This window comes from Mastomys coucha, unplaced genomic scaffold, assembly GCF_008632895.1.
Source record: "Mastomys coucha isolate ucsf_1 unplaced genomic scaffold, UCSF_Mcou_1 pScaffold18, whole genome shotgun sequence".
Taxonomy (NCBI): domain Eukaryota; kingdom Metazoa; phylum Chordata; class Mammalia; order Rodentia; family Muridae; genus Mastomys; species Mastomys coucha.
Genome location: NW_022196900.1, coordinates 36,307,281 through 36,327,928, shown reverse-complemented (window position 1 = coordinate 36,327,928; position 20,648 = coordinate 36,307,281). Strand labels below are relative to the sequence as shown.

The 20,648-nt window shown below is 36.3% G+C and overlaps 1 protein-coding gene across 47 annotated transcripts in view; it reads left to right on the top strand.

Moving 5' to 3' along the window:
• Positions 1-20,648, top strand: part of Ptprd (protein tyrosine phosphatase receptor type D) — a 2,240,535-nt gene that overhangs the window by 2,043,218 nt on the left and 176,669 nt on the right. For all 47 annotated transcript variants that reach the window (XM_031377711.1, XM_031377696.1, XM_031377694.1 and 44 more), the window contains 2 exons: positions 1,744-2,325; positions 15,520-15,653. In XM_031377711.1, the coding sequence (XP_031233571.1) occupies positions 1,744-2,325; positions 15,520-15,653 (716 nt within the window). The remainder of the gene's footprint in view (positions 1-1,743; positions 2,326-15,519; positions 15,654-20,648) is intronic.

Here is a 20,648-nt window from a genome sequence, read left to right as displayed (position 1 = left end):
AAACTTTCACATGAGGTGACCAGTAAAGATGGCTTGTACTCTTAAGCTTTCCTTTTTGAATTGTGTTCTGTTAAAAGGAATAAAAAATAAGGTCTCTAAAAAGACATTTTTAAAGAAGGGGTGTATGGGAGGTGGAGAGGTAGGAGAGGGACTGGAAGGAGAGGAGGGAAGGAAACTGTGCTCAGTATGCAATATATGAGAGAATAGATTAATAAAAAGTAAATACCAATGTTTGTTGACTATAGTCTTGGATATGTCTAATGTAGAATACAAAATGTTATTATTGACAAAATTCTTTAAAAGGTATTTGTGAATATGTCATTAATTTTCTAAGCAATTAAAATAATTATGAAGAAACATGACTTAAATGTATTATTCTACTTCCCTTAAAACTTGTGTATGTGCATGCATGGATGCATGCATGTGTGTGTGCGTGCGCGTGTTCATGAGAAGCAACACAGACCTCCTCAAATGCCAAGCAAAATACACTGTCATCATTCTTCCCTAATAGTTTTTGGATAAATTATTTTAGATAGATTATTTATAAGTATCTTTAGTTAAGTTTCCTACTGCTTTATGAAATACCATAATTTAAAGGAACTTGGCAAAGCAAGAGTTTATTTCCGCTTGTATTTACACATCAAAGTTCATCACTGGAAGGGAGTCAGGCCAGGAAAACCTGGAGAAATAATTGAAGTAGAATCTGTGCAGGATCACTGCTTGCTGGTGGCTCGTCTTGTTTCTTATCTGTTCCAGGACCACTTGACCATGGGTGGCACTACTTACAATTTTGGGCCTTCCTATGGCAATTATTTATTAAGAAAATACTCCCTTAGGCTTATCCACAGGCCAATCTTATGGAAGCAGTTTTTAAATTGTGGTTACCTCTTCTCAGTTAACTCTCAAACTTGTGTCAAGTTGACAAAGATTGTTTCAGAACTAAGATCCACTAACAAATTCATAATGTCTTATAAATAGAAAAGTACCTGGGCACTAACCCATTAATAGCAATTTAATTTCACTTATTCCACATTTAAGGTTTATTGGTATTTATTTATAAAATTAATTTATTGAATCAGGGAATAAGTGGCTAAGCATTTGAAAAATTACAATTGCAGTTACTGCTTTTGAAAGCCTCAGACATGCTGCATGCATATTACTGGATTACCTCTTTAATCATCACGTGAAATACAGCTGATCAACTGTATAGTACAACTCTAGTACTACAGCTTCTCCAATGTTCACATGAGGAAATGAAAGCCAAAAAAACTAAGTGATTTATCCAGGATGAATAATAAAGTAAATAAATAAAGTAAATAAGTGGTAGATTTGAATACAACCTCCAAAATGTCATCAAGATTTGCTAGTAAGATGGGACCTGGGCCACCTCTATCTACTGTACTATTCTCTTAACTTACTAGGACAGTAGATTTCAACCTTTTGGTCATGACCCCTTTGGAGTTCACATATCAAATATTTACATTATGATTCATAACAATAGACAAAGTACAGTTATGAAATAGCAACAAAATAATTTTATGATTGGGGGAACCACAACATAAAGAACTGTGCTAAAGGGCTGTAGCATTAAGAAGGTTGAGAACAACTGTCTTAGGACATGTTACTTTGCTTCATCTGGATAAATCTTCAATAGGTATATAATCTGGTCAGACTAACTATACTGTATTGTGATTGATGTAATACTTAGAAAAGATAGTCATTGTCCTCTTTTCTGTCCCAAAGCCTTACCCAAGCCTCCAGGAACTCCTGTGGTGACTGAGAGCACAGCTACGAGCATCACACTAACATGGGACTCTGGGAATCCTGAGCCTGTCTCTTACTACATCATTCAGCATAAGCCTAAAAATTCTGAGGAACCATATAAAGAAATTGACGGGGTAGCAACCACACGCTACAGTGTTGCCGGATTAAGTCCCTACTCGGATTATGAATTTAGAGTTGTTGCTGTCAATAACATTGGGCGAGGCCCAGCAAGTGAACCTGTGTTAACTCAGACCTCAGAACAAGCACCGTCTAGTGCCCCACGGGATGTTCAGGCACGCATGTTGAGCTCTACCACCATTCTGGTACAGTGGAAGGAACCTGAGGAGCCAAATGGACAGATCCAAGGGTATAGAGTCTATTATACAATGGACCCCACTCAGCATGTCAACAACTGGATGAAACACAATGTAGCTGATAGCCAAATCACTACTATTGGCAACTTAGTACCCCAAAAAACATACTCTGTCAAAGTCCTAGCTTTTACCTCAATTGGAGATGGTCCTCTTTCTAGTGATATACAAGTCATCACTCAGACAGGAGGTAAGTCTGATTCAAGATGGGAAATTGGGTAAGTGACTTGGAAAGAAACAGCAAAGATAATATGACTCGAAATTATTGAGATTTACACCTATACATTTATTTTACTTTTAAGCTTGCTTTAATCTATGGAAATTTAGGCAGCATACCACTTTTTATTTTTAAGAATCTATATAACAGCCACATTATTGCATACAACATCTATATGTATAAGCATAACATTGTCAATCCTGATTATGTGTTAGTTCATTTTCTCTGGTTTCACTGATGCAGTGCACTCATGACTTATTTTCCTGGCTGGTGTGGCCTTTGTAAATCCTGTGACTTGGTGTGTTTATTTCCTGTCTTTGTGACCCTAAATCTCAAGCATATTTACAGCAGCATTTGCTTTATTTTACTTTACTGCTGTTATTGAGCTGGTTCATGGATTACTTTCCTTGCTATAGTGTATGGAAGATAACTGTAAGTGTATGTTTCACCACACTTATAGCAAATCTATATTTCTTCATTTGGTGTTTGCTGTTCTTCAGTATTTATTTGTTCAGTGTTTAATATGCAAGGAAATGCTGCAGATTAATTTAAGGTTCTTACTGGAAGATACAAGAGGTCTACAAATATTGTTCTACTTTATTCTGACACTTTTCTTAAAGGTGTCAGTTGTTAAAGTATTTTTTAATTATTATTATATCCAGCAGCTCTATAACCATAAAAATATCAAGAAAATATATGGGCTTTCTGTTGCCCTTTGAGCTTTTCTCATGTTTTTACCATAATGTTGGAATGACATAATCACAATCTAATTCTTAAGGTCCAGCTAAGCTTGGTGAATTTGGATGAGTTTCTTTTTCTGTCAGCTTTTTGTCACTGTGACAAAGCACCAGAGTTAATGTAATGGAAGAAATAGTTCATTTGAGCTCACAACTTCCTAAATTCTAGCCTGTGGTGAGCTGACTCTGGATCTTTAGTATGATCAAAACAAACACAAAGGAATAAAGTCAGACTGGCAGACACAAGAGGGACAGATTTCCAATTTCCCTCCTTTGCAAGATCATCCCTTCCTAAACTGTTAGCTAAATTCCAGACTGCTAAATGACTAGTGAGCAAGTGGTACATACCTTTAGCCCCAGCACATGGGGGCAGGGGCCAGTAGAATTCTAAGGTTAATGCCAGCCTGGTCTACATATGGTATCCCAGAAAAGCAAGGTTCTACAGTGAACCCCTACGTTGAAAACAACAAAAAACAAAGCAACAACAAACAACCAAAAAATTAACTTCCATCCTTGTTCTCTAAATTTCATATATATGTGTGTATATATATGTATATATAAATTTATGTATGTGATATATATATGTATGTGTGTATGTATATATATACATATACATACATATATATATATATATATATATATATATATATATATATATATATATATATATATAGTGAGTATTGATTCTTATGATCTAAGTAAAGGATATGACTTTGGCAGCAACTAAAGTAAGAGTTAGTATCAGGGCCTCCAAAGCCCATGAGGTCACATAGGCAGGCCTCACAGACCTGTTGCCAAGGCAACAGCTGCCATATTCCCAGAATCCATTGGGCTTACCTCCCACCTTTACCTGTGGCCAATATGTCAGAATCCATATATATGGGGAACATTCCTCCCTCAGTCCTTCTCTCTCCCCCTCTTCTCTTTCTGCTACTACCCCTCCCCAATTAAACCTCTTACATGTGGAACTGTTTGGGCCTAGTATGTGGTGTGTCCTGACTCGAGCTGCCATACTAACACATGAGTAAGGGTTAAAAAAACAACAACAACAACAAAAAAAAAAAAACCAGGTTTAGGGCTTAGGTCCTAAGGTTACTAAGTATAAATGAAATCAAAGGACCCTGGAGAGTTCTAGTTACCATCATCCTTAACATGAGGAATTTTCTAATGTGATAGTTTTGTGTTTTTGTATCTACTAGGAAATTTAGTAGGTAAATAAGCCTAGAGAATATATAATTTATTTTTCATATCATTATTGAAAATTACAATTTTTTTAAAATTAAAATTAATTGCAATTCTGAACTATTTCAAGTCTTTTGAATAAAGTTAAAAAACAAGAATTGTTCTTAAAAACATTGTTATACTCAGTCACTCGATTTAGCTAAGTTTTAAAACCACAAATTTAAGGCTAACAAGTGAGAATGCTGTAATTTATTTTTAGGAGACAAAGGATTTAACTACCCAAGAAACAAGTTTTTTTCCTAAAACCAAATTCTGTCAAAATATGCAGATCTCTGAGACTCATGAATATCTTTATATTCAGAATATTGAATTACAGAAACATATCCTATTCCAACTTAGTGGAAAAATGTAAAAGTGGTATTTAAACAGTGAATTTTTGACTGTTTTTTTTTTTTTTTTTTTTTTTTTTTTTTTTTTTTTTTTTTTTTTATTACCAGAGGACATGAGCATAGTTCCATGGATGTTGCAGCATGAGAGGACATTTGAGTTATTTTGGTCCAGTGAAGTTGCTCTTGGAAGGTCTTGTTTAATTCAGTGGCAAAATTTGGACAATGTACTCAAATGGACGAGGGTGTATTATTTAGCTCTTAGTTGCTCTCCATCTCTTTCTTACTAATGGATTTTTACATGAAGACATTTCCAGCAACCTTCCGTGATTGTAGCTTGAATACTCATGGAGGTGTAAAAGGGCTGAGTAATGCCTGCTAAAGTCAGTAGTCTAATACACCTCTCAAAGTAGCACAGGGATTGGCTGGGTCATCTAATCTTCATTAACAATAGCCTGGGATGTTAATGGCAACTGTCAAATACCAGGCTCTCAGTTCTAGTGAAGTTAAGTTAATGTTGAGCCTTCTCATTTCCTTCCTTATAATTCCTACAATCTTAGATACACAATGCTACCATCAAATATTCCTATTAGATGGTTATATAAAGTCTAAGGAAAACATAATTTTCACTATGGTTTTTGTTTTAGTAAAACTATAAAACCATACCATTCAAAATAATTTAAGTATGTTTTAATTACATAGAAACCAAAGCATACACTTTGACATCTGTGTCTGATGGAAGCTTGTTTTATTTTATTGCCATGAATCCCCTAGCACCAGCTTTTCTCATTTTATTGAAGCCAGATACAAAGATGAATAGATAAGCAAAAAAAAAAGTCTAGAAGAAAGTAATTTTAATAGATAAGTCATCATTTTGCATTTTATCTAACTGACATCCTGATGGATAGAAATTGGATATTTATGTAGTGTATTCCTAGTGGTGGAGAAAATCAAATCATGATCCTATTCTATGATCAATCAAAAGAGTATTTCCTCTTGTCTGTAACTTTTAATAGAGCCGATGATAATATTTACATATAAAGTATACTACTATTATTAAGATTATTGTTTTCTAGAAATATGGGTCACTCACCCTCATTTTCCGTAGCTCAATTTTCTTGTGTAATCATCACTTACAATAAGTTTAACTTGAAGCTATGGAGATGTTGTCAAGGCAAACATTTAAACAGTTACACACAGTCCTTCTATTTCACCTACAACATCTGTGAAGAAAAGAATATACTCCAAAGTTTTCTGGAATTGGTTATTGGAATCATATAGGATGACTATATTTGGGTAAATGAACATAGAACTGATAAAGAAGTCTTAGGAGCTATGTTTTTAAGGCATTAAAATAAATGTTACTTTAAATTCATGCTTTCTGGCATAGTAAACCTTAAATTTTGAGTTGAGTCATTTCTGAGCTTTTTTTAGGAAGAATTTCTTATCTCATTTGGAGTATTCTTTGGACAAGCCTTCAGCTTCCTTTAAGAGTGTTTGATGTAGACTGGCCTTAAATTAACAGTGCCTCTGAGGACCATCATGAACTCCTAATGCTTCATCTCCAAAATAATGGGATTAGAGATGTCCACCACCTTGCCATTTTACTTTTAGAATCTTAAGAATTCTACCACAAGCTGTCAAACTTAGAAAATTGTTATAAATGACAACATTGAGAAATATTCTTATATAGGTCTTAAGAACTTTCTAAACTATTTCATTACTTTCTATCTCCAGCCCAATATAAACAAAGTAGAAAAAGCCTACGTTCTAATGCTCAAAAAGTTAAGTCTAATGTAAAGTTTTCTGTGACTGATTTTAACAATGAAGAAAGGAGCAATAGATAAATAAATATAGCCATAATAAAGTTTAACTTTTTGTCCTTATATTTACTGATAGTCGACAGTATGTTATGTCAGTCACAGATCAGAAACTTTGCTTTGAATTGTGTTGGGATTTACTATCAGATTCTGACTTTTGCTTTCATTGTCATTTACTAATGTGCTAGATATATGTTTTAGGTATGTGCCTCCTTAAACTTCTGGCTACCTTAGCAGAAACAATGCTTTGGTTGGCTTTGGCTATGATCATATTTAGAATACAGTGAGAAGAAATTGTAAATTAGCAGTCTAGTATGGACTCTTCAGAGACAGTCACTAAATTTTACACAAACACTGATCTCTTCCAGTGCATTAGCAATTCAGATGACATGAAGAATTTTTCTCATTCCTTAGTTCTTCATTTATTTATATTACAATATAATAATTGTAGTAATAAGCAAGTACTTGATATCATCAGTGTGGTTTTATTCTATTTTAATATTAATAATTATTATTTCTTTGTAGATAATACATTGTCAAGTAGTATACAACTAACCAAATATAAGAAGTATTTAAATATTTTTTATTTATTTATATTTTATCTATTATTTATTTATAGTACACAACACTGCATAACTTTTATTCATGAGTATGTGCAGTGAATTACTGTGATTTGTGCACACATATGTGTGAAGGAGAAAATGCCAATGCATTCATGCAGAGTTCAGCGGGTGACGTCAGGTTTCAAGCTCTTTTACTCTGTACCTTATTGTCCTGAAAAAATGTCTCTTGATTCACCTGGAGCTAAGCTGGTAGCCACCAAGCCCAATGATGATACTGTTTCCGCCCCTCACAGTGCTGAGATTAGAAACATGCATGGACATAACTATAATTTTACATACAAACTGGAATTGTGAACTCTGGACCTCATCTTTCCACAGATAATGCTCCAATTTAAACTGCCATTCTCCAAGGCCTAAGTATAATTTTAAAGACATATCTACTACATGTCTGCTTCTTCATTTCTCAGCAAATTCTCAATTTGGACTATGATAGTGTTGGCATACTTCCTTATTTGATATATAATGATTACATTTAAAGTTCTAGATGTGCATTTTATTTTCTCATCAGTTTTAGTAATGTGAAAATTGTTTCCTATCCTTGATGTTCAGTTAATTGGTATAGAAACTGTTACAACACAGAAAAGATCCTAAGTGAAATTGCAGTATGTTTACAAATAAAATCTAGTACATGAAGGTAAAAGAATGTCAATAATGAAGTCTACCATGTAAAGTCTGAGAGGAAAACAATATATACATATGTATGAAAAAGTATGTCTATAAATTTATAGATATAAATATATGTAAGTATGTGTATATTAAGAAAACAAGAATATAGGTGTTGTGATGGTTTGTATATGCTTGGCCAGGGAATGGCACTGTTAGAAGGTGTGTCCTTGTTGGATGGGTGTGGGCTTTAAGAACCTTATCCTAGCTATCTGGAAGCCAGCATTCTGCTAGCAGCCTTCAGATGAAGATGTAGAATTCTCAGCTTCTTATGCACCGTGCCTGCCTGGATGTTGCCATGCTCCTACCTTGATGATAATGAACTGAACCTCTGAACCAATTAAATGTTGTCCTTATGAGAGGTGTCTTGGTCATGGTGTCTATTCACAGCAGTAAAACCCTAACTAAGACAGAAGCTGTTACCAGGGACTGGTATTGCTGTGATAAGCCTGACCATGTTTTTCTTTGGAAGAATGTGGATTTTGGGACTTTGGATTTGGAAAGCATTGGAATGCTTTAAGTAGGGCTTAATGGGCTATCCTAGAAGTAATATGGAAGACTTTGTTGCTGTGAGTGATTTGAACTCTGCTGACCTGGCCCAAGAGGTTTCCGTGGAAAAGAATTTTAGTATGTGGTTTAGAGACTGTTTTTGTAGTATTTTGTTGAAAAATGTGGCTGATTTTTGTCATTATCCAAAGAGTCTGCCTGAGGCTAAGGTGAAGAGATTTAGATTAATTGCTTTGAAAGAGGAAGTCTCAAAACAACCTGGTATAAATACTGTTTATATGGTTACTAAAGTTCACTCTTATGAAGAGCATTTTAAGGAAAAGAAGCAAGTTGAGAAAGGAAAAAATACAAAATATATGGTGTAAGGGTTCACTTAAAGGGGCACCAGGAAGTAGAATGGAGCAGAATCCTGTGTTTATGGATATTAAATTGAATAAGGGAATAGTGACCTTGGGCCAAAATTTCACCCAGCTAAATTTAGGTCCAGGCATGGTCATACAAGCCCTTAATCCCAGGAGGCAAAGACAAGCAGATCTCTGAGGTCAAGGCCAGCCTAAAACAGAGCATGTTCTAGGTGCAGAAAAGCTTAAATTCAGGCTGGGTGAACCATACCTTTAATCCCAGTGCTTAGGAGACAGGCATGAAGATCTCTTGAGTTCAAAGTCAGTCTACAGACTTTTCAAGTTGCAGAACAGCCAAGCTAAGGCTTTGGAGATTGGAAAACAGAAAGCTGGTTATAATGTAATAGAACAACAGGGCCATGTTTCAGCCCCAGGAAGCAGCAGAACTCTCGATCTTTGGGCAAATGACTCAGGCTTTAGAGTCCAGAATAGAAGGGAGTACTGGGCAATTGATACTGGTTAAGCTAGAGCTAATAAATCTGTGGTGAATAAAAAGACACCAGCATCACTGAAGTCAAATCTCTGGGAAGTGTTTTCTGAAAGCACAAAGATGCTGTGTTCCAGAGATAGCCAAGGTTGTTCTTCTTGTAGCAGCTATACCTAGTAATGTGTAAGAGTCATGCAGGTCCTACTGGTTTTGAAGGCATTAAGAGGTCATGAAGAACAGAGACTTGGCATCATTAGAGACCATATAAGGCCATTGGTGAAAGTGTAGCCTCAGTTACAGTTGATGGCCCAGGACTGAAGGGTTCATGAAAGGAGTTGGGGTGTGGCACCATGAAGAGAGCCTATGAGAAAGTATTGGTGAAGCTTAGTTGCAGGGGAAGACCCCATTTATTACAGATACTAGTACCATGGAATGATCACCAAGAACAGCAGCAGCAGTGGAGTGGATCAATCTGACTTCAGAGTGCTACAGAGGGCAGAGCTGGGGAAGTGATACAAGCCCTTTGGAGGAGCCCAGAAGATCACATGTGGATCCCAGACATTGGTACATGAAGCTGTAACATTGAAGTTGCCTTGGAGACCCCAAGATATTTGAGATGCTAGAGCCATTGGCTATGGAAGCTTGTAACAGAGAATGGAACTAGCCCAGGAGAAAGGAGTTTGTTGCAGTCAACAAAAATGCAAAAGGAATTGGAAATCTTAAGACCACCTTGTAATCAGACATGGAGATGCAAAGTTTGTAGTTTGCCCAGCTGATTTCCTGTCTTGCTTTGGAGACTATAGTTAAGTCAGTAGATGAATCTCAGAAGAGACTTTGAGCTTTTAACATTGTTGAAACTTCTGTAGACTATGGGGATCTTTGAAGATGGACTATATATATTTTGCATTATGCTATGTTTAGGTATAGTCCCCATAGACTCATATGTTTGAACAAAACTATGGGGCCAAGGAGTGGAATGTGATGGTTTGTATATGCTTGACCCAGGGAGTGGGACTATTAGAAGGTGTGGCCTTGTTGAGATAGGTGTGTCACTGTGGGCATGGGCTTTAAGAGCCTCATCCTAGCTGCCTGGAAGCCATTATTCTGCTACCAGCCTTCAGATGAAAATGTAGAACTCTCAGCTTCTCCTGCACCATGCCTGCCTGGATGCTGCCATGTTCCTGCCTTGATGGTAATGGACTGAACCTCTGAACATGTAAGTCAGCTCCAATTAAATGTTGTCCTTATAAGAGTTTTCTTGGTCATGGTGTCTGTTCACAGCAGTAAAACCCTAAGACAGGTGTAAAACAGGTCTACTGGCACAAAATTATGTATATAATATCAGTTGATAGGTGATAAAATCTTTATTTCTGGGTAGTTTGAAGAAAGCAAATATGTTAATATTGAGTCTCCTTAAAAGATTTCTGTGTATGTGTATATATTTTAAAAGATTTATGTATGTATGTATGTATTTATTTATGTATTTACTTATTTATTTATTTTGAGTACACTGTCTTCAGACACACCCAAAGAGGGCATTGGTTCCCATTACAGATGGCTGTGATGCTCATAGAATTGAACTCAGAACCTCTGGAAGAGCAGTCAGTGCTCTTATCAGCTAAAACCCCAGACCCCAGCCTGAATATTTTTATAATAAGCATTAAGACTTAATATATTTGTGAACTTAAAGATACATTTATTTATTTCTCAGCAGTTTTTGTTTTTCTTATGAATCTTCAACTCATGTTGGTTGTTTCTAATTTAAAAACTGAACCCACAGATAGGGTACCCTTAGACTTCCTCTAAATTTCCATTGAAGTTTGACTCTTGGTGTCCGTAAGCTATTGGTGAGGATGACAGAATGAAAGGGTAACATGGCTCTGATGTATATACTGAGCTGAACTTCTTGAATCACTTGTGTCTTGCATATTATGTCTGTGAATTCAACATTTTTCAATCATTGACAATTGAAAGGGTTTTTTTTATATAGAAAATACATTAACAATATCTTATGAACAAATTTTTAACAAGAAAAAAAAGAGAAAGAAATACATGAGTATTTGGCCTTGTGGGTACTAATTCAAGATATCGGTGCCTAGTTAGACCTGGTGTCTCTCCAGTTGCTCCAAAGCCCCCATAGAGTATTCTTAATTATCTAGGTATTCACTTCTTATCTGAGGCACTTAGATCTCTGCTGCAAGTTTAGAAACATGCTTTCCTCAGCCCCTCAAAACCACTTCAAAATGAATCTGTAAGTGAAATGGAAGAAAACCTTCTTGCCTCTTCCATGACAAGCCTTTGGATTAAGTCATCTAGCCAACCCTAGCATTGTCCAAAGGTTACAAAAGAAAAGGAGGTTGTCCCCTCGGGATGTTGAGCTTCCTATTCAATTCAGTATTTAGCAGTAAGGGCTTTTTACAGAGCCAAACAGAATTAGATCAGTTGAAGATATGTCACTAGACAAGAGTGAAACCTTGAGACCAAATGGGAATGAATACAGGAAAGATAAAAGCCAAACAGTACAAGTAAGCAAAAGTTAATTAGGTTTCTCAGATGGTTTCAGTCAGTGTCGACTTACTAGCCTTAGGCAGGGAACAAATCCTTACCCTAGTCACTAGTCCTTGAGCCCTTTTGCAACCGTAGCTGATTCTACTTCTTGGAATCTGAACTGGGTTCTAGTTTTGGCTTGAGTCACATGTTAGCACGGGCTTCTTTATTCCACACATGGGTGGAGAATAGGGAAAGAAATAAGCAATACAAGTATAGAAGAATTAGTGACTACCACATATTCATGTGTGCGCATGTCACAGCAAGAAACTCTTTTATTGTCTGGATAGGGGAACCCAGTGACAAGTACCCCACCAGCCTCAAGGCTCTTTGCAATCACTGTAGCATGAGCCAGGCTTTTGACTTTTACCTGTCAGATAATGTGTTTGCTACTTGCCAGTCACCATATGCTGTTATTTCCTTCTGAGCCCCTTACTTTGCCCTTTGTCTTTGTCTCTGTCTGAATGATTATGTGAGGTCACTCACTGGGCAGGTACTGGGAAAGAATGATAACCTGTTCAGAAAGCAGTTCCCAGAGGTATCAAATTAATGAGAATCTCGTGGAACAGGCCTTAGGGTAGGGGGGTGAGAGGAGAGGAGCAGACAAGGACTATTTGTGGCCCTGGGCATTAGTGCAAACATAAGTGAACCACTTTTTCATAGCTTGCACAATCACAGAGGCTGATAGCCATGACGCCTTGAAATAGAGTTAAAATCCCATTAAGAAAAAGAGTAAGGTTTTCTCTTTTTTTTTCTTTTTTTAAATTGATTTAAGTTTTATTGCGCTATGATAAGAACAGAAACATGATTTCAATTTTTCTGAATTTGTTGTTAACATTTAAAAACGTATTTTAAGTAAGAAGAATTACATCACATTCTTGTTTCCCTTTTGTACTCCAACTCCTCCCAGAGACCCCCCTTCAATACCTACAATACCTTTTTTTATTTTGTCAGTCTTTAAAATTTATAAAATATTGTAACAATAAAAATGAGTATTATAAAAATTGTTTAATATAGAACAACAATCAATTGAACAGTGTTACGTAGATGCTTGTCTATAGCTATACTGAAAATACATGTTTTTCTCAATAAAAATTTTAAATAACTCCAAACATATTAACTGTATATTTTAAAATAACTTATTCAGTAATCATGTTACTGAAAGATGCTTGTAAAAGAAAAAACAATACATTCTGTACCTACAATGACTTCTTTTCCTGTGAAAATTATATCTAAAGCATTATTTCTACATTTTTTTATCATATATCATCTATGAATCATGTTATTTCATTTGTGTTTCAGAATGTGTATTCTCAAGTAACCAGAAAAAATACTTTGGAAATTCCTTTCAGCCTTTTGTCGCTTATCTTATTCTTGTTATATTCTTGTTCTTGTTCTTGTTTTTTATAAAATACACTTCATTTCTCATGTGAATCTGGGGAAAATATAGAAAGATTCAGTCACAACATACAGAAACATTCTCTAATACTGGGATAATGTCAGGGTAATATCAGTCTAAATTATTGAGCAATTAACAAGACCAGCATGGACACCTACAATCAGAGAAGACAGAAAGTACTGGCAAAAGCAGCCTGCTAGTTGTGCCAATGAGGCCTGGTGTACCTCAATCTTAGGTATTCCTCAAGCGTAGCTAACATGGTCAGGCTTTAGTAAGAAAGTTGGAATTATGAAACATTGTTAAGTAAAGTATTTTAACCTGAAGAAAGTTTTATTATTTAATATTATTTATAGTATCTCATGTGTAACTCTTTTGAATGGCTGCCATGAGATTCATAGTTAACTTCTGTTAACATAATTTCATGATGACTACATCTTGTAATCTTACTAATTTGCTCTAGTTTAGGACTAAGCTACTAGGAATGACAGTTGTGCTTACATTCAGTCTAACCATTAGACTCTAATGCTTTAAAATTTAATAACTTTCTTTATTGTTATGTGTTGGTCATTGTGTGTTTGTGTGTGCATGTCTGTGTGTGTTCCAAAATATGTAAAAGAAACTTGATCAATTTGTATAATATTACATCTATGTATATGATTTCAGGGTTGACCATTTGGTATTAGAAAATCAATTGGTACTAATTTAATCTAATTAATTAAACTGAATCTAATGATTTAAGTAATTACATGCACCTATTTATATTTAATAGAGTTTTGTTTTACTTTTTCCTAACACTTTTCTTAAGATCTAAGTATTTAAGATAAAATTTTGAGGGTTTATTGTTGACTGTACAATCTATTAAGAGTCAAGGTAGCATTTTGTTAGCATAATTAGTGTGTTAGGGTTTTATGAGAAGAGACACCATGACCACAGCAACTCCTATAAAAGAAAGCATTGAATTAAGTCTGGCTTGCAGTTCAGAGGTTTGGTCCATTGTCATCATGGTGAGATGCATGGCAGAATGCAGTCAGACATGGTACTGGTAGGAGCTTGAGAGTTCTACACCCAGATTGGCGAGCATCAGGAAGAGAGAGAGCCATTGGGCCTGGCATAAGGTTCCAAAACCTCAGAGCCCAACCTCAGTGATAAACTTCCTCTAACAAAACCATACCTACTCTCAAAAGGCAAAATGTCCTAATTCTTTTAAATTTGCCATTCCCTATGAGCCGGGGGGTGGGGAGGCAGGGGGTTGGCATTTTCCTCCAAACCACCACAATTGGAAATAATACTGAACATTATATAAAGTCATAGAGACTTTTTTTTTACTTAATTGTAATATTGATAACTTCTATGTAATAAACACTTCTTAGTTTCAGGTTCTGTGAAGCATATTTAAAAATATCTCTTTTATAGTTTTTGAGATTGTAATACAGTTGCAACATATACCTAGTCCCCCTCCTCCCTGCAGATTCTCTACATACTTCCCACTTGTTTTCTTTCAAATTCATAGTGTCTCATTTTTTTGTTGATATGTATTGGTGTGTGTATTCTTAAATATATAAATGAAACATGATTAATCTGTATAATGCTACAGATTGTATAATGTATTAATCTATGTATATGATTTCAGGGGTGACCATTTGGTATTAGATAATCAATTGGTATGCTCTTCCTTGGGGAAGACTATTTTTCCTGCTTTCAGCATTGCTTACCTAGTTGCTTGTAGTTCATCGTATAGGACTGAGGCCTCCCGAGGTTTGCCCCATTCACAGCGTGTTTATTGGTATCATCCTGTTCAGATCATATTTAGGTAGCTATGTAGGTGAGACTTTATGGCAGTAGCATCTGACATATGTAGGAGGCAAAATTTCCATATCAAACTCCCTGTTCCTTTGATTCTTAAAAGCTTTCTGCCCCTTCTTCCACAATGATCCATGATCCTTAGGTGAAGGAGTTCTGTTGTAGATGTATTTGTTGTGACTGTGTTCCATAACTCTGCATTTTGATCAATTCTGTGTTTTGTAATGGTTTCCATCTGTTGCAAAGTGAAGTTTCCTTGATGAGGGGAGAGAACTATACTTATTTCTGGGTGGAAAAATAAATATGCAAAATGTAGTTAGGGGTTATATGTGTATTTTATATGAATCATATATCACAATATTATTCAAAATCCATAATTTTACTGTCTTTACAATTGAATTCTTAATGTAAACATAATGATCTTGTTAATTCCACTCACATATTGTATACATCTTCATATTGTGTGCATATTAAAATACTCAAGGACTGAGACGGTATCCATCACATGACTTTTATCCTTTTGAGAAGTATAAATGAGCTATCTTCTATGAGGCCCATACATCTCAGATGATGGAAGGGCTTTATTCTTCATTAAGTGTAACATGTACTTAACAGGAAGCGTTTCTGAACACTGGTCATGATGGTGAGCTGAATCCATTGCCTCCTTGTTTTTAGTACCAGGGCAGCCATTAAACTTCAAAGCAGAACCTGAATCTGAAACAAGTATTTTGCTGTCTTGGACACCGCCACGTTCGGATACCATTGCCAGCTATGAACTGGTTTACAGAGATGGGGAACAAGGAGAAGAGGTAAGAAAACTTATAAATTGGTTTTCTTTGTGGAAAAGATTTACATATGAAAAGAGGACCTTGATCAAAAAATCCAAATGGATATTTGGAGCCTTTGGGGATGAGAGTCATAAAAATTACTATTCTAGGTAAAATGATTTTATTGGTTATTTTATTTATTTCCATTTCAAACATCATTCCCCTTCCCAGTTTCCCTTTCATTATCCCCTTATCTAATCCCCCGTACTCCCTGCTATTATGAGGGTGCCCACCCACCCACTCCTGCCTCAAGTAAAAGCCTTTTGATTCAGGTGTCCAAGCTCCATACTATACAAGCATCAGGTCATAGGGAAACAGAAATTCCATGAGGTAGAGGAATACCTTCAGTTCTCTTCTGTAATTGCTCATAGGATTTCTTTAGACCATTATAGAAACATATGAATATTTGAAATTTGTATGCTTTTAAAAGTTATCAAGGATATGGATTTGTTCAGACTGGTTCAAAGGAAATATACCCATAGCAAATGTTTACTGTCATACTAACCATTATTTGATATATATAAAATCTTACTATGTTGTGGAAGTAAAATACTAGATTGCTAAAAGTATAGACATCAAACGAGAAATAAAACTAAATCTCCTGCACATTTACTATTAACAAGCACAGCTCTAACAGTTTTACTAAGTCATGTAATTCTTAGGACAGCCTTTTGGTTTATACACTATTCTTTTCACCCATTTCATGTGGAAGAAAAGAGATGAAGAAGAAAAAATACATAAAACTTTCGAAGTTTCACATTAATGATTGGCAGAGATGATATTTGAATGGAGAAAGGCAGGACACAGTATCTGTCCTCATCCATAAGCCCGACTTTTGTTCAGTTTGTATTTAGAAGGAGGTCAGTTCCCTAATGGTACATTAAGATACATTGTGCATTGTCAGAGCCGGAAACTTTGGACAATCATATAAGAAACACTGGGCAAAAACAATTTTTACAAACCCATATTAAAAAACTCAATCCATGTAACTCATTTTGCTACATTTCTTGTTGTTTTTTAAAAGAAAAGGTCTTCTAAAACTGAATTTTACCCAATGTTTTAAACAATCTCACACAATAAATAAATATATAAGTTCAAATAATGGTACATTGATTTGAATTCTATAAGTTACTTCATTGTTGTAAACTTCTGTTTTATTATATTTCCTGGAACTTATATTCTGAAGAAGAAGCTTTACTGTTTGCTTCTTTTCTGAGATAGACTCCCAGTATCTAGCTCTAGCTATCCTGAAACTCACTATATAAACCATGCTGGCCTTGAACTCATAGAGATCTGCCTGCCTCTGCCTCCCAAATGCAAGAATTAAAGGTATGTGCTATCATACCCAACTGATGAATCCTTTCATAACTAATTTTCTTTTAGTTAAATAGTGTGTTAATTTGTAATCTGTTGCTTTGATAAAGGCCATGACCAAAAGCAACTAAGTCAAAGAAAGGGCTTATTTGACTTAGATGTCCTAAACACAGTCTGTCACAGAGAAATGTTTGAGCTTTCTCACACATCCCAGGACTATCCACTAGGGTTATCACACCCACAGTGTGATTGGCCTGCCCACATCAATCTGAAAATGTCCCATACATCTGCCTACAGACCAGTGTGATGATGGCATTTTCTTAATTATAGTTTCTTCCTCCTAGATGACCCTAGCTTATATTAAATGCAAAAAAAGAAAAAACAAAAACAACAGCAACAACAACAAACAACTAGACAGCACAATCAATCCCTTGTCAACTTAATACACAGATACATCAATATTAAACCACTATCCATTTTTTGCTTTCTATCCTTAAGAGTTAATATTAATGTTACAAAAAAACCATAGTATAACTGTAAAAGTTCCACAACCCTAAAATACAAGTTCAATCTCTAAAATATCCAACATCTTAAAACTCCAACATCCATTAAATGTGGGTTCTTCTAAAATAAAAAATAAGTTACATACTTATTCCAAAAGAAAAGAACCAGGTTAGAGTTATAATTAAGACAAAGCAAACGCAAAACCAAACAGTGTAAAGAGTTTAGTCTCTGATATCTTAGATTCACTCATTTTTTTTCTGGGCTCTAAAAAGCTTAGTAAGTTTTATTTCTCTGCCTCTGCCATCGACAGCATCTGCAACTAGTTCCGTGTGGGCTCAGGTCAGCTCTGGGTTGCACCTGCTTCTATCTTTGGTAGTCATCCCACAGCCTTGGCATCTCAATTGTCCTGGAATTTACACTGTAACAGATACTGCCCCGTTACCTAAACTTTGCTTGGGATCTCTTTAGGGACTCTGACCTGTGTATACCCCACCTGCTCTCCCTGACCTGTCTAATCTTGCAGCTCTCATATCACCAATAACACCTGAAAGAGTATTAGATGTTACCAACTTCAGCTGACAGCTTTGAACCGCAAATGGACCACAGCTTCTGTGTTCTGACCATGGAAACAACTGCTAAAAGATGTCACCACATTGAAGCTAGTCTCTTTTTAATTACAGCCGATATTGCAGGCCCAGATAAACAGCATGGATTGTCCCAGTTCTCTAGTGATATTGGTCTCTTGTTAATTACAACTGACTCTTCAATACCATTGACCAGAAACCACAGAGTCTCGATCCAAAATATAACACAAACAGCCTCAATAGATTCTTTAAAGGACTCTCAAACTTCCCTCTGGGACTTTGTAGGTCACTCCTATGTCTACATTGCTGTTACATTATCTTCCAAGTTCCACCAGAACATCTCACTAAGCTCTGAGTCTTCAATGGCTTTTTCAGACCAAATTTCTAAATTCTTCCACCCTGCTCTCAGATAAAAACCTATAACATAGTCAGATCCAGCCTAGCAATGCCCCACTCTTGGTACCAATTTCTGTAATAGGTAAGTCAGGAGGTAAGGTTTTATTTGGGATAGGTATCCTGACCACAGTCCTTCCCAGAGAAAAGTTATGGCTGACACAAAGGAATGTGAAGGCAAGAACTCACAAATCATAGAGGAATGCTTCTTATTGACCTGCTCCATATGCTTGCTCATCTTGCTTTCTCATACAGTCCAGGACTCAGTGCCAGGGTATTGTTGCCTGTAATGCGCTGGACCTTCCTTCCTCAATAATTAATCCAGAAAATGTTCCAGAGAATTTTCTACCAGCCAGTGTGATGGAACACTTCTTCAATTACAGTTTCTTCTTCCAAGATGACCCTAGCTTGTTTCAAAAAAAACAAAACAAACAAAAAAAACCAAAAAACAAAAAAAAATAACAAAACAACAAAATCCCACACAGAAAACAAAACCAAAATTAATTAATTAATTAATTAATTAATTGAAAAGTAATTGTTTATTCATGATACGACTTAAAAACCTAAGCTATTGTGTTCCCGAGGGGTATACACTAAGTCAGTATTTAATTATTGTATGTCTTCACCAACAAGTGAAAAAATTTCTTTCTTTCTTTCTTTCTTTCTTTCTTTCTTTCTTTCCTTCTTTCTTCCTTGCACATGAGTTGAGTGGTATGACAGTTGTTTGCGACTATTGGGGGCACTAGCTCTCCATGTACCACTGTGTATTACAATTGTTTAGGTGACGGAATCCTGTTTTCTTATTTGGGGAATCTGAAATTTCTAAGCACCCTTATATTTAATAACCAGAGCACTCTAGGAATGTTTTCTACACATTTATATTTGAATTAAGTTTGTCTGAGTTCATTTGTGTGAATAGCAAACACTAGAGTTGGTTAGAAAAAAGGCTTAAGATTGTTTATGCCTCTGTTCAGTTCCATATTTGTTTGTACCTGACATTGATTACTGATAGACAGATACGCTTTTGCTAAAATGCAAAGGCAGATTTGATACCCAGCTTTGATGAACAAGTATCTTATTTTGAAAATCCCCTATAATGTTAACAGGTATATAACTGTTGTCCCAAAACAGGGGGCCTGGGCTGCGGCCCCAGCCTGGCTGAGGCTCTCTCTCTCCCTGGTGGTAGGGGGCCTGCTGCTGAGGCCTGGGTCTCTCTCTCTCTCTCCTCCAGGGCTGGCCTGTTTGCTGCACGGTGCCTTAATTAAAAAGGAGGCAATGTATGAATGAGTTATTTTATTATAGGAAAGATATGCTGGTTAAGTAGAGAGAAGGAAAGGAAAGGAAGGAGAGAGAGAGAGAAAAGAAGGAGAGGGAGAAAGGCAGAGAAGAGAACAAAGAGCAGAGAGGAGAGAGAGAGCAAGAGGGCAAGAGGAAGTAAGAGCGAGAGGGGTAAGAGTAAGAGAGGAAGGGTAAGGGTAAGAGAGTGAGGAGGGGGCAAACCACCCCTTTTATTGTATGGGGTGTGGCATGCCTGGCTTGTGGTCAGATGACTGTGTGTAAGGTCCAGCTAGAATGCTGGGAGTTTGAGGCAGTGTCTGCCTGATAGAGCACACATCTCCTGCAGGGATAGCAGTGAGGGGTCTGGGCTGAAATCTGAGCCATTGGTGTCAGGAGCAATTCACTAAATGCCTACCATCCCTTATGAGCAAATTACTTCACTCAGTGGGTCTTCAGGGTTCCGAGATGGCTCTGCTCTACTGGACTCTGGCTGTCAGAACTGCCCACTGACCCACATATAACAGGTATAGAGAAGTTTATCATTAATATTTTTAGCTATAGGCTGTTTAGCCACAAAACTGTTCTCAGCTATTCTAAATAAACCCACCTAATGGTCTTAGTTCTTAGATATGAATCAACTGTCTTAAATGACACAAGTAATTTTATGACCAGCAACAATTTCAGATCTTTTTCTGTCACTGGGGTTTCTTACGGGGTCTCTTGTTCCGCAGGACTATGGGTTCTGGCCAGGTGTGCATGGGATTCGGCTTTGACAAACAGACTAGACACGAGTGGTGTAAGGTCTGAGTGTATTTTTCAAATATGGAGTCAGGTTTATATAGTCGATACAGAAGGGTTTGAAAGAGTCAGGTGGTACAAAGGTCAAGATACATCAAAACAAGGT